The sequence below is a fragment of the Xylocopa sonorina genome, unplaced genomic scaffold (genome assembly GCF_050948175.1).
Source record: "Xylocopa sonorina isolate GNS202 unplaced genomic scaffold, iyXylSono1_principal scaffold0014, whole genome shotgun sequence".
Lineage (NCBI taxonomy): Eukaryota > Metazoa > Arthropoda > Insecta > Hymenoptera > Apidae > Xylocopa > Xylocopa sonorina.
The window spans coordinates 3,772,711-3,786,597 of NW_027490090.1; the positions used below are offsets into that span (position 1 = coordinate 3,772,711).

At 32.2% G+C, this 13,887-nt stretch overlaps 2 protein-coding genes across 3 annotated transcripts in view; both read left to right on the forward strand.

The window, feature by feature from the left end:
* Window positions 1-7,205, forward strand: part of LOC143431828 (uncharacterized) — a 243,034-nt gene extending 235,829 nt beyond the window's left edge. For both annotated transcript variants that reach the window (XM_076908780.1, XM_076908781.1), the window contains exons 9-10: window positions 1,652-1,873; window positions 7,047-7,205. In XM_076908780.1, the coding sequence (XP_076764895.1) occupies window positions 1,652-1,873; window positions 7,047-7,142 (318 nt within the window). In that variant the 3' untranslated portion in view covers window positions 7,143-7,205. The remainder of the gene's footprint in view (window positions 1-1,651; window positions 1,874-7,046) is intronic.
* The window catches only part of LOC143431821 (protein masquerade-like), a 358,901-nt gene that overhangs the window by 250,842 nt on the left and 94,172 nt on the right, over window positions 1-13,887 (forward strand). The window lies entirely within an intron of this gene.

Here is a 13,887-nt window from a genome sequence, read left to right on the forward strand (position 1 = left end):
CTCTCGTTTTTCAATCATTTGAACAGGAAACCAAAGCTTCCGATTGCGAGGAACGAGCAGAAGAAGAGGATCTGGATGGACACGAATTATTTAATTTTCTGCTAAGCAAGATTAAGTTCTGCAATTCCCTTCGGAGCAAGCTTAAGTTTAGCTGTTCACTTCAGAGCAAGCTTAAACCTTGCAATTCTCTTCTTCAAAGCTTAAACTTTGCAATTCCTTCTAGAACAAATTTTAATCCTTCATTTCTCTTCTTCTAAACTTAAACCTTGCAATTCCCTTTAAAGCAAATTTAAGGCTTTGAAAGGAAGCTATAAAGCCTTGCAATTCTCTTCTAAGCAAGCTTAAGCTTTGCAATTTCCTTCAGAGCAAGCTTAAACCTTGCAATTCTCTTCAGAGCAAGTTTAAGCTTTGCAATTCACTTCAGAGCAAGCTTAAACCTTGCAATTCTCTTCTTCAAAGCTTAAACTTTGCAATTCCTTCTAGAACAAATTTTAATCCTTCATTTCTCTTCTTCAAAGCTTAAACCTTGCAATTCCCTTTAAAGCAAACTTAAGGCTTTGAAAGGAAGCTACAAAGCCTTGCAATTCTCTTCTAAGCAAGTTTAATCTTTGCAATTTCCTTCAGAGCAAGCTATAAAACCTTGCAATTCACTACAGAGCAAGCTTAAACCTTGCAATTCTCTTCAGAGCAAGCTTTAGCTTTGTAATTATCTTCAGAGCAAGCTTAAACCTTGCAATTCACTTCAGAGCAAGCTTAGACCTTGCAATTCTCTTCAGAGAAAGCTTAAACCTTGCAATTTCCTTCAGAGCAAGCTTAAACCTTGCAATTCTCTTCAGAGCAAGCTTAAGCGTTGCAATTTCCTTCAGAGCAAGCTTAAACCTTGCAATTCACTTCAGAGCAAGCTTAAGCTTTGCAATTCACCTCAGAGCAAGCTTAAACCTTGCAATTCACTTCAGAGCAAACTTAAACCTTGCAGTTCTCTTCTTCAAAGCTTAAACTTTGCAATTCCTTCTAGAACAAATTTTAATCCTCCAATGCTCTTCTTCAAAGCTTAAACCTTGCAATTCCCTTTAAAGCAAACTTAAGGCTTTGAGAGGAAGCTATAAAGCCTTGCAATTCTCTTCAGAGCAAGCTTAGACCTTGCAATTCTCTTCAAAGCAAGCTTAAGCTTTGCAATTTCCTTCAGAGCAAGCTTAAACCTTGCAATTCACTTCAGAGCAAGCTTAAACCTTGCATTTCTGTTCAGAGCAAGCTTAAACCTTGCAATTCTCTTCAGAGCAAGCTTAAGCTTTGCAATTTCCTTCAGAGCAAGCTTAAGCTTTGCAATTCCCTTCAGAGCAAGCTTAAACCTTGCAATTCACTTCAGAGCAAGCTTAAACCTTGCAATTCTCTTCAGAGCAAGCTGAAGCTTTGGAATTATCTTCAGAGCAAGCTTAAACTTTGCAATTTTTCCCAAAACAATCTTAAACCTTCCAATCTTCTTCTCGAAAGCTTAAACCTTGCAACTCCTTTCGGAATAAATTAAACTTTGTATCGTAATTAATAACTAGCAATAAATTTTGTTGTTAAAGTCAGAATGAGAGTGGAAAAGATTTTTTCTCGTGGAAGTGCTGCGAATTCATGCTGTCTCGTTTTTCAATCATTTGAACAGGAAACCAAAGCTTCTGATTGCGAGGAACGAGCAGAGGAAGAGGATCTGGATGGACACGAATTACTGCCGTCCCCTGACAGTGGCAAGTCAACGGACAACGAGGCTGTTCTATCGCCGATTAAAATACGATCAGACGTAAACGGATTGGATCACGAGGAGTGCGACGAGCTGATTCACGTTGAGAACACCACGCAAGCCTGCATCATGCACGCCCTCAGCATTGTAAGTTTCTATCTACAATTTTATAATCGAGACAATCGTTCGTAAATACAGTGGTTTTCAAATTTTGTGCCAATAAACGGTAATGATATTTAATTTTTCACTAAAACTTACCATTGTGCCATAAGTTCCCTCGTATTTTTAATCGAGATTGTTGAATGTAAGTTGTTTCAGCTTTTTTAATATAATACAGTGCTTCTCAAATTTTTTGCTAAGACTCAGCATTCTAAGTTTTTTAATTGTGAATTCTTCTCTAACTTTTAATCGTGAATTCTTCTCTAATTTTTAATCGTGAATTCTTCTCTAATTTTTGATCGTGAATTCTTCTCTAATTTTTAATTGCGAATTCTTCTCTAACTTTTAATCGTGAATTTTTCTCTAATTTTGAATCGTGAATTTTTCTCTAATTTTGAATCGTGAATTCTTCTCTAATTTTTAATCATAAATTCTTTTCTAATTTTTAGTCGTGAATTCTTCTCTAATTTTTATTGTGAATTTTTCTCTAATTTTTAATCATAAATTTTTGTCTAATTTTTAATCGTGGATTCTTCTCTAATTTTTAATCGTAAATTCTTCTCTAATTTTTAATCGTGAATTTTTCTCTAATTTTGAATCGTGAATTTTTCTCTAATTTTGAATCGTGAATTCTTCTCTAATTTTTAATCATAAATTCTTTTCTAATTTTTAGTCGTGAATTCTTCTCTAATTTTTATTGTGAATTTTTCTCTAATTTTTAATCATAAATTTTTGTCTAATTTTTAATCGTGGAATCTTCTCTAATTTTTAATCGTAAATTCTTCTCTAATTTTTAATCGTGAATTTTTCTCTAATTTTGAATCGTGAATTTTTCTCTAATTTTGAATCGTGAATTCTTCTCTAATTTTTAATCATAAATTCTTTTCTAATTTTTAGTCGTGAATTCTTCTCTAATTTTTATTGTGAATTTTTCTCTAATTTTTAATCATAAATTTTTGTCTAATTTTTAATCGTGGATTCTTCTCTAATTTTTAATCGTAAATTCTTCTCTAATTTTTAATCGTGAATTTTTCTCTAATTTTGAATCGTGAATTTTTCTCTAATTTTGAGTCGTGAATTCTTCTCTAATTTTTAATCATAAATTTTTGTCTAATTTTTAATCGTGGATTCTTCTCTAATTTTTAATCATAAATTCTTTTCTAATTTTTAGTCGTGAATTCTTCTCTAATTTTTATTGTGAATTTTTCTCTAATTTTTAATCATAAATTTTTGTCTAATTTTTAATCGTGGATTCTTCTCTAATTTTTAATCGTAAATTCTTCTCTAATTTTTAATCGTGAATTTTTCTCTAATTTTGAATCGTGAATTTTTCTCTAATTTTGAGTCGTGAATTCTTCTCTAATTTTTAATCATAAATTTTTGTCTAATTTTTAATCGTGGATTCTTCTCTAATTTTTAATCGTGAATTCTTCTCTAATTTTTAATCATAAATTTTTGTCTAATTTTTAATCATAAATTCTTCTCTAATTTTTAATCGTGAATTCTTCTCTAATTTTTAATTGTGAATTTTTCTCTAATTTTTAACTGTGAATTCTTCTCTAATTTTTAATTGTGAATTCTTGTCTAATTTTTAATCATAAATTCTGCTCTAATTTTTAATCGTAAATTCTTCTCTAATTTTTAATCAAACTGAATGCCAATGGATGATAATGATATTTAATTTTGTCACTCAGACTCAGCATTCGAACTTTCTTCTCTAATTTTTAATCGAGACTGTTGTTTTTAAATTGTTTTAATCCTTTTAGTATAATACAGTGGTTCTTAAACTGGGTACCAATGAATAATGTAATGATATTCAGTTTTTCTTTGCTAAGACTCAGCATTCTAAGTTTCTTCTCTAATTTTTAATCGTAATAAATAAAATAAAAATAAATAAATGCAATTTGGTGAAGGAATGAGATTCAGTGGGTTTAATTTAATTTAATTTGCCACTGGCGAGGGCATTAAATTTGCAAAAAAAATAAAAATGGGGACAATAAACGCGTCGTGCGAGCCAGTATTTCTCTTAAATTCAATTACTTTATGTGCGGTTCCGTTTTCTGAGCGGATGTTGCCCTCGCAGTGGAATTTTCAGACAGAATTCATTTTTTCTTCGTCTACTTTAATTTTAACTAAAAGGTATTAATGCTAAATGGTTTTCTGCGATTCTATTTTGTCGACGTAATGAAAAATCTTGGAGGAAATCGTGCAATTTTAATTGAAACGAATTTTGCATTTATAAATAATTTTTAAATATTTTTAATGACAAGCAAATATTTGCGATTTAAATCTAGAAAAATTTATTTAGCAAGATTTTAATAAGAATTGCTTCAATTTTCAAATTTTATTAATTTTTAAATTTGAAGTACTTCAAATTTCAGATTTTATTATTGACTTCAATTTTCAAATTTTATTTTAGATATCAACAAAGATTGAGACACTCTGCTTCGAAACAAATTTATGTCAGCAGGACAATTGCTTCAATTTTTAAATTTCAATAATATTAAAAATTGAGCGAGCTCAATTTACAAATTAAAATAATGCTAAAATCATCACTAGTTCGATTTTCGAATTTGAATAATGCTGAAATCTGATTTAGTTCGATTTTCAAATATTAACAATATTAAAATCTGTGCTGGTTCGATTTTCAAATTACATTAATGTTTATATCTGAGCTGGTTCGATTTTCAAATTTGAATAACATTAAAATCCTCGCTAGTTCGATTTTAAAATTTGAATAATGCTAAAATCTGAGCTAGTTCGATTTACAAATTTGAAGAATGCTAAAATCCTTGCTAGTTCGATTTTCAAATTTGAATAATGCTGAAATCTGATTTAGTTCGATTTTCAAATATTAACAATATTAAAATCTGTGCTGGTTCGATTTTCAAATTACATTAATGTTTATATCTGAGCTGGTTCGATTTTCAAATTTGAATAACATTAAAATCCTCGCTAGTTCGATTTTCAAATTTGAATAATGCTAAAATCTGAGCTAGTTCGATTTACAAATTTGAAGAATGCTAAAATCCTTGCTAGTTCGATTTTCAAATCTGAATAATGCTGAAATCTGATTTAGTTCGATTTTCAAATATTAACAATATTAAAATCTGTGCTGGTTCGATTTTCAAATTACATTAATGTTTATATCTGAGCTAGTTCGATTTGCAAATTTGAATAATGCTAAAATCCTCGCTAGTTCGATTTTCAAATTTCGATACTATTAAAATTCGAGATATTTCGATTTTAAAATGCATTAATGCTAAAATCCTCGTTAGTTCGATTTGCAAATTTCAATACTATTAAAATTCGAGATATTTCGATCTTAAAATGCATTAATGCTAAAATCCTCGTTAGTTCGATTTGCAAATTTCAATAATGCTGAAAACCTCCTTAGTTCGTTTTTCAAATTTGAATAATATTAAAATTCTCGCTAGTTCGATTTTCAAATTTCGATACTATTAAAATTCGAGATATTTCGATCTTAAAATGCATTAATGCTAAAATCCTCGTTAGTTCGATTTGCAAATTTCAATAATGCTGAAAACCTCCTTAGTTCGATTTTCAAATTTGAATAATATTAAAATCCTCGCTAGTTCGATTTTCAAATTTCAATACTATTAAAATTTGAGATATTTCGATCTTAAAATGCATTAATGCTAAAATCCTCGTTAGTTCGATTTGCAAATTTCAATAATGCTGAAAACCTCCTTAGTTCGTTTTTCAAATTTGAATAATATTAAAATTCTCGCTAGTTCGATTTTCAAATTTCGATACTATTAAAATTCGAGATATTTCGATCTTAAAATGCATTAATGCTAAAATCCTCGTTAGTTCGATTTGCAAATTTCAATAATGCTGAAAACCTCCTTAGTTCGTTTTTCAAATTTGAATAATATTAAAATCCTCGCTAGTTCGATTTTCAAATTTCAATACTATTAAAATTCGAGATATTTCGATTTTAAAATGCATTAATGCTAGAATCCTCGTTAGTTCGATTTGCAAATTTCAATAATGCTAGAAACCTCCTTAGTTCGATTTTCAAATTTGAATAATATTAAAATCCTCGCTAGTTCGATTTTCAAATTTCGATACTATTAAAATTCGAGATATTTCGATTTCAAAATGCATTAATGCTAAAATCCTCGTTAGTTCGATTTGCAAATTTCAATAATGCTGAAAACCTCCTTAGTTCGTTTTTCAAATTTGAATAATATTAAAATCCTCGCTAGTTCGATTTTCGAATTTGAATAATGCTGAAATCTGATTTAGTTCGATTTTCAAATATTAACAATATTAAAATCTGTGCTGGTTCGATTTTCAAATTACATTAATGTTTATATCTGAGCTAGTTCGATTTGCAAATTTGAATAATGCTAAAATCCTCGATAGTTCGATTTTCAAATTTCAATACTATTAAAATTTGAGATATTTCGATCTTAAAATGCATTAATGCTAAAATCCTCGTTAGTTCGATTTGCAAATTTCAATAATGCTGAAAACCTCCTTAGTTCGTTTTTCAAATTTGAATAATATTAAAATCCTCGCTAGTTCGATTTTCAAATTTCAATACTATTAAAATTCGAGATATTTCGATTTTAAAATGCATTAATGCTAAAATCCTCGTTAGTTCGATTTTCGAATTTCAATAATGCTAGAAACCTCCTTAGTTCGATTTTCAAATTTGAATAATATTAAAATCCTCGCTAGTTCGATTTTCAAATTTCAATACTATTAAAATTCGAGATATTTCGATTTTAAAATGCATTAATGCTAGAATCCTCGTTAGTTCGATTTGCAAATTTCAATAATGCTAGAAACCTCCTTAGTTCGATTTTCAAATTTGAATAATATTAAAATCCTCGCTAGTTCGATTTTCAAATTTCGATACTATTAAAATTCGAGATATTTCGATTTCAAAATGCATTAATGCTAAAATCCTCGTTAGTTCGATTTGCAAATTTCAATAATGCTGAAAACCTCCTTAGTTCGATTTTCAAATTTGAATAATATTAAAATCCTCGCTAGTTCGATTTTCAAATTTCGACAACGCTAAAATCCCCCCCAATTAAATTCCAAATCCCGCCACCACAAAAACCCGCGCTAAAACTCGCTCCAGAAATTCCAGCGATATTAAAACCCGCTCGTTCGAACGTTTCAGGACTCGTCCTTGGAGCTGAACTCTGACACGAACTCGAGGGGAAGTTCTGGCCCGGTCATGGCGTTGACTAATGGATCGTTGTCCGCGAAGGAATAAGCAGAAACCGCAGAAAAAAAGGAAAAAAAAACAATTGGTCATTGGAACACGGATCCCAACGCCAGCAACGTGACATATCGATCTCCTTTAAGGATAACACACCTCTCTGTATATAGCTTAAATGCCTAAAACAAATTAAATTCAGGGTCTCTGGGACCTGTTCCGGCGAGTTTTCTATCGATGGACCTCGAAACCGCTCTGATACACCGAACGCAGCTGAGATTTAAAGCGTTTCGCGTCCACTCACGTCCATCTGATTAATTAATCCGCCATTTTAAATGTTCTATTATTTATTGTTTACTAATTATCGCGATCGAACGTGATTTGACACTTTTATGCAAATGACGCCTATAGCCGTCACGATTCTTGGCGATCCGTACGCAAATGACGGTTATAGCCGTCACGATTCTTGGCGATCCGTACGCAAATGACGGTTATAGCCGTCACGATTCTTGGCGATCTGTATACAAATGACGGTTATAGCCGTCAGATTCTTGGCGATCCGTACGCAAATGACGGTTATAGACGTCAGAGACTTGTATACGCAAATGACGGTTATAACCGTCAGATCCTTGTGTACGCAAATGACGGTTATAGACGTCGTGTGTATTTTAATCAGTAAAAAAAGAAATTTGGAACATGAGGCTTCAATATGGAAACTTAGGACTTGAAGCTTCAATTTTCGAGCTTGAGATTTGAAGCTTCAAACTTGAAGCTTCAGCTTTTGAAGCTTCAAATATCAAGCTTCAGTCTCGAGCTTGAAAATCGAAGCTTTAAGTTCGAAAATTCCAGTTTGTAGCCTCAAATCAAGCTTCTAATTTCAAAATTTAAAAATTTTAAATTTCAAAATTTTTAAGTTTTCAAATTTGATATTTCAAAATTTCAAAATTTTCAAATTTCAAATTTCAAATTTCAAATTTCAAAATTTTCAAATTTCAAATTTCAAATTTCAAATTTCAAAATTTTCAAATTTCAAATTTCAAATTTCAAAATTTTTAAGTTTTCAAATTTCAAATTTCAAATTTTTAAGTTTTCAAATTTCAAATTTCAAATTTTTAAGTTTTCAAATTTCAAATTTCAAATTTTTAAGTTTTCAAATTTCAAATTTCAAAATTTCAAAATTTCAAAATTTTTAAGTTTTCAAATTTCAAATTTCAAAATTTCAAGATTTCAAAATTTTTAAGTTTTCAAATTTCAAATTTCAAAATTTTTAAGTTTTCAAATTTCAAATTTCAAAATTTCAAAACTTACAAATTTCACCAATATGATTTAAAAAGAAATCGTCAAATCGCCACGCCTGATTGGTACCCGATTCGGAGACGTTTCGATCCCATTGGTAGACGAAAATGCTGACGGTGATTGGTCGTAAGAATGAAAAGAGGAACAGAGATGAAAATAATTATAATTTCCACGTAGATAAGATCCGCTATTTGAGAAATTCATTTGGTAGAATCGACAGAAAAAAAAAAATTATTGCACTGATTGCGAGAGAAAAATAAGTGCGGGTTTGTTGATCGCGAGGAAGAGAAAATACGGTTAGCATATCAAACGTGTATTTTTGATGAGAACGTGTGTTGTGAATGCAGTTTTCTTTCTCACCGGATGAAAACGTTCAGAGGCAAGCAGCATCGTCCAATTTAGCGTAACCGATTAGAAAGAGCAGAGATCTAATTACTGCGTTTACTAGTAAAGAGAAATAAAAGAAAATATGAAAAACTGGCTCCGTCGTGAACGTCTGCGACGACAAAAGGTAATGATGTCGCGAACTTCGAATACGATAAACGATCGCAACTTCAATTATGCTTCTTCTGAACTACTTTCGCTTCGTTTTACGCGACATAGAAAGATTCTGTACGAAAGTAAGGAATAGCACTCGCGTTATTGTTGTTTAATCGAACGTGAAAACGCCATTTCGTATCTTAATCCCCTTCTTTTAAATGATAATTGCGGAAGGAAGTTTTCTCGAGGAGATCGAAGGAAATTTTCTGTGTCTTTATGTTCCTAGTCAGGGGCGGATTGAGTAGGCAGTCACGTAGGGCGCAAGTGGTCTTCAAATATTTTTTTTTGTTTCAAGATTTTCGAAATTAGTGAACCTTCTTGAAATAATCGAACGGATCTGAAAACAGAATGTTGTTGAATTCTGCAATTTTTAATTATCTAATTTCGATTTTTGAGCATTTGATAATTCTCGATTATCTAATTTTGTGAATGAACAAAATTTTTTATATCGAGAAACTGACTCCAAGTTGCACTTTTTTTTTAGAAAGGGGCCCCTCATTTTCTTGATACGCTCCTGAAAGGCAAGAAATTTTTTAAAGCGCAAGGCCTCCATTTGTTTTGATACGTCCTTGAGGAGCAAAAAGTTTTTAAAGCGCTGGGTTCTTATTTGTGTTGATACGCCCCTGAGGACCACAAAATTGTTTAAAGCGCAAGGTCTCATTTGTCTTGTTACACCCCTGAAGAACGAAAAAAATTTTTTTAAACGCTGGGCTTCCATTTGTCTTGATACGGCCCTGAAGAATCCAAAATTTTTAATATTACAATTCAGTAAGACAGAATTGGCTACTTTCAGTTTTGAAATTTTGATAATTTTTTGACTTATCAGATTTCAATTTTGAGATTTCAACAATTCTAAATTAACTGATTTTAATTTTGAACTTTTGATAACTTTTTGACTTATCAGATTTCAATTTTGAGATTTCAACAATTCTAAATTAACTGATTTTAATTTTGAACTTTTGAGAAAACTAAATTAGCTAATTTAAATTTCGAAGTTCTCACAACTTTAAACTAATCAATTTCAATTTTGAACTTTTGAATAAACTAAATTAGCTAATTTAAATATGAAATTTTCACAATTTTGAAATATGTAGCTTCAATTTTGAAATTTTATGAAAATTGAATTATCCAATTTCAATTTTGACAATTTTGAATTATCTAATTTGAAATTTAAAGTCTTGAGTTATCTACTTTGAAATTTGAAATTTTTAGTTATCTCCTTTGAAATTTGAAATTTTGATAATTCTGATTTATTCAATTTCAATTTTGAAATTGATAAATATCAATTTGAAACAAAATTCCAATAATGTTAAAATCTGAGCCTGTTCGATTTTCAAATTTGAATAATACTGAAATCTGAGCTAGTTCGATTTTCAAATTTAAATAATATTAAAATTCTCGCTAGTTCAATTTTCAAATTTGAATAATACTGAAATCTGAACTAGTTCGATTTTCAAATTTGAATAATACTGAAATCTGAGCTAGTTCGATTTTCAAATTTGAATAATACTGAAATCTGAACTAGTTCGATTTTCAAATTTGAATAATGCTAAAAGCCACGCTAATTTGATTCACAAATTTCAACAATATTAAAATCTGAGTTAGTGAGTAAAATTTTTAAAGCGCAGGGCATCCAATTATCTTGACACGCCCCTGAAGGCCCCAAAAATTTTAAAGTGCAGGGCCTCCGTTTATCTTGACACGCCCCTGAAGGACCAAAAAATGTTTAAAGCACATGGCCTCCAATTATCTTGATACGCCCCTGAAGTGCCCAAAAATATTTAAAACGCAGGGCCTCAATTTGTCTTGATACGGTCCTGAAGAGTCCAAAAATATTTAAAACACAGGGCTTCAATTTGTCTTGATACGCCCCTGAGGAGCCCAAAAATTTTTTATAACACAGGGCCTCAATTTGTCTTGGTACGGTCCTGAAGAGTCCAAAAATTTTAAAGCGCAGGGCCTCCAATCATCTTGACACGCCCCTGAAGGACCCAAAAATGTCTAAAGCGCAGGGCCTCAATTTGTCTCGATCCGCCCCTGTTCCTACCAAATATTTATATGTGAATTTTCTCTTCTTTGGCTCTCACACAGTCACATAGAATCTCCACCCCCATAGCGTATATCAATTCCACTAATTACAGTGTGCTCGTTTTCTTCCTCTAATTGCACGTACACGCAAACACTTAACGCCAAAGAAAAAATAACGTGATATCAACGATAGTCAAGATGAAACGTTCCACCGTTTAGTTTACGGCTTTCACTTGATTTGCAAATACGAATATTATAATTGTACGTGCAACGAACTGAGCGTACACCCTGTAGATATCATTATCGAGTTGTATCGAACTAATCCTGGACGTAACAAGATAACAAACGTTCGTTGATGATGGAATGCCTCGACTCGACTTAGAACGATCGACGTTCGATCAGCTGATCAGAAGAGACTAGGGCTGCGAATATCTCAGCGTGCATATTTCTATTTCTCTGTCACGCACCGGGTGTCCCACAATAAATTGACCCACTTCGAAGATTGATTCAGTACTTAACAAAAAAAAAAGAAGCTTCTGTAAACTTATATTCTATTTAACTGTGAACAAACTCAAACGCACCGCTCTGACTTTTCTTTCGTGTCCATTTAACTCTTCCGTAAGCTTCGAAATGAATTATAAGCTCTCGGCGAATGAAATAAAATAGACACACTTTGTGTAGAAATTTTGGTTCGACGGTACACTGACTGGACTGAAAATAGATCTATGTACAAGGCGTAATCAATATCTGTATATATACTTTCAGAGAATGATCTGCGAACGATTGTAAATTATGATAAATAAATGAGAGATGCGAACGCAGAGAATCTGACTCGATGCCACTCTTTCGATGGAACTGTTGCCTCAACGATTGATTATTGATTGATTCTCGCAAGACTACGCCTCTGTTTGCAATTTCGTTGGACCTATATTAATTAACGTAGACATCTATGCATTATTTATTGCACGTATTAATTATATCATACCGTTGTAACATAATTATCCTAATAATATCACTCGTATCCATCGTATCAATAATGAAGAGGCATTTATGAATTATTGATGCGATGCGCAGATGTATTTACACCATTTCCATCGATTATTGCTGTTATTATTCAATCTGATAGCACAATATGTTTCCGATAGCCAGCGCTCTGCCTCAGAAATGCGATTGCTTGAGATAACGAGGCTCTAAACTTGATTCGCCAGCCCTAGAACAACTGCGAACCTTCTAAAATGAAAATCAGAGGCTCTTCGATGTTGAAACAGCAGTTCGCTTGGCTCTTCTTCGAAGCGAAGGCCCTTTAAAAATTCATTTACGCTCCATCGATGGCATTAAACAGCTGTTAAACCAAGAATATCTCACTCGATTAGTTTAATTGATGATCAAAGCTTTAAAGTTTCTCGATTCGCACCTACGCTTTTAATACAAGCCTTGGATTACGTCTCAGAAATTATTTTCTGCGTACGTAACTGAGCGTCAGCTCTGACTAATGTTTTACGCACCGCAAGAATGTTGTACATCGAATATTCCCAAGCGAAGCTTGATTTATGGGTTCGTAAGGGAAGGATGAGGCGTAGAAATTGCAGACGATGCTTGGCGAACATGCTTCTCTGTCTAACAGCTGATTGTTACGCTATCGGTTTCACTGTTCTTCGTTTTAATCTCCACAGTCAACGATGCTTTCCTTAAAACGCTTGAGCAGCTTTTCTGGCTTGAAAAAACAGACTACTTCGCTGAGCATTTGCTCGCCAACGTGTGTCTTTAATACTCATCCAGTGCGGAGTTAATCGGAGCAAATGCTCAGGCGCAGAGACTCAAAAGAGACCAAACAGTCAGCGGTTCAACGTTTAATCATGTCGCAAGTACTTGGCATCGAAACGATGAATGAAACACCAGTTCTTATTAAGCGACAAGGCGGATCCTTCACTTTGCCAAGGTAAACGCATTACCATTACCCTTAGCGACGTATAGACTAAGCTACCTAAATAATTTACCAAAGAGTGGTCTATATAGTTTATTCGTATTCATCGAGTGTATCTGTAAATAAGATAATGGCTACAAGAACACGAATCATCAGTTAACGAAAGCGAAGATCAAGGAAGTCATCAAGTCGACTGAGATGTCCATGGAAAAAGGAACTTGGAACCTCGACCGGTTTTCTTCCTGCGTTCTTTCTTCCTATGAGAAAAACCGCATACGTTGATCTGCGTTTAATTACTGCTAGATCCTAGATACCAGAGTTATTTATTCATAAATATATATATATAAGTGCGAGTGGGCTGTGCGTGTCAGTTATCTTTGCATGAGAGCGTGCGAGAATGGGGATATTATTTTATGGATTATTATCAACCGAATAAGATGCGCAGCAAGTCTTTTAATGGGCTCAGTGATTAATTTTGGAATTTTTCTGTATAAATTTGGAAAATCAAATAAATTCACGAACTCAGAGACGTGCTGTTTTATTGCGCTGTCCTTGGTCCGTTATTCTTTTATTTTATTGATGATTTTGCTTAATTGATATTCGTTAATGTTCAGTGAAGATCTTTGGGTTTTTTAATCTTGATCTTCTTACTGTTATATTGAAGGTAGAGAATATAGTCGATACATGTTTGGTTATGATAAATGATTGGAAATACTGTTATTGGTTCTCTTAGTTTCTAACCTTTTTGTATTATAAAATATTAGTTTTTTTGATTTTATAACCTCACTTTTATAATGCAACTTCTAACCTCACTTTTATCATGTAATTCTCAATCTCACTTTTATTATGTAATTTCTAACCTCACTTTTACAATGCAACTTCTAACCTCACTTTTTTAATGTAACTTCTAACCTCACTTTTATAATGTAACTACTAACCTCACTTTCATCATGTAATTCTTAACCTCACTTTTATAATGTAACTTCTAACCTCACTCTTATAACGTAATTCCTA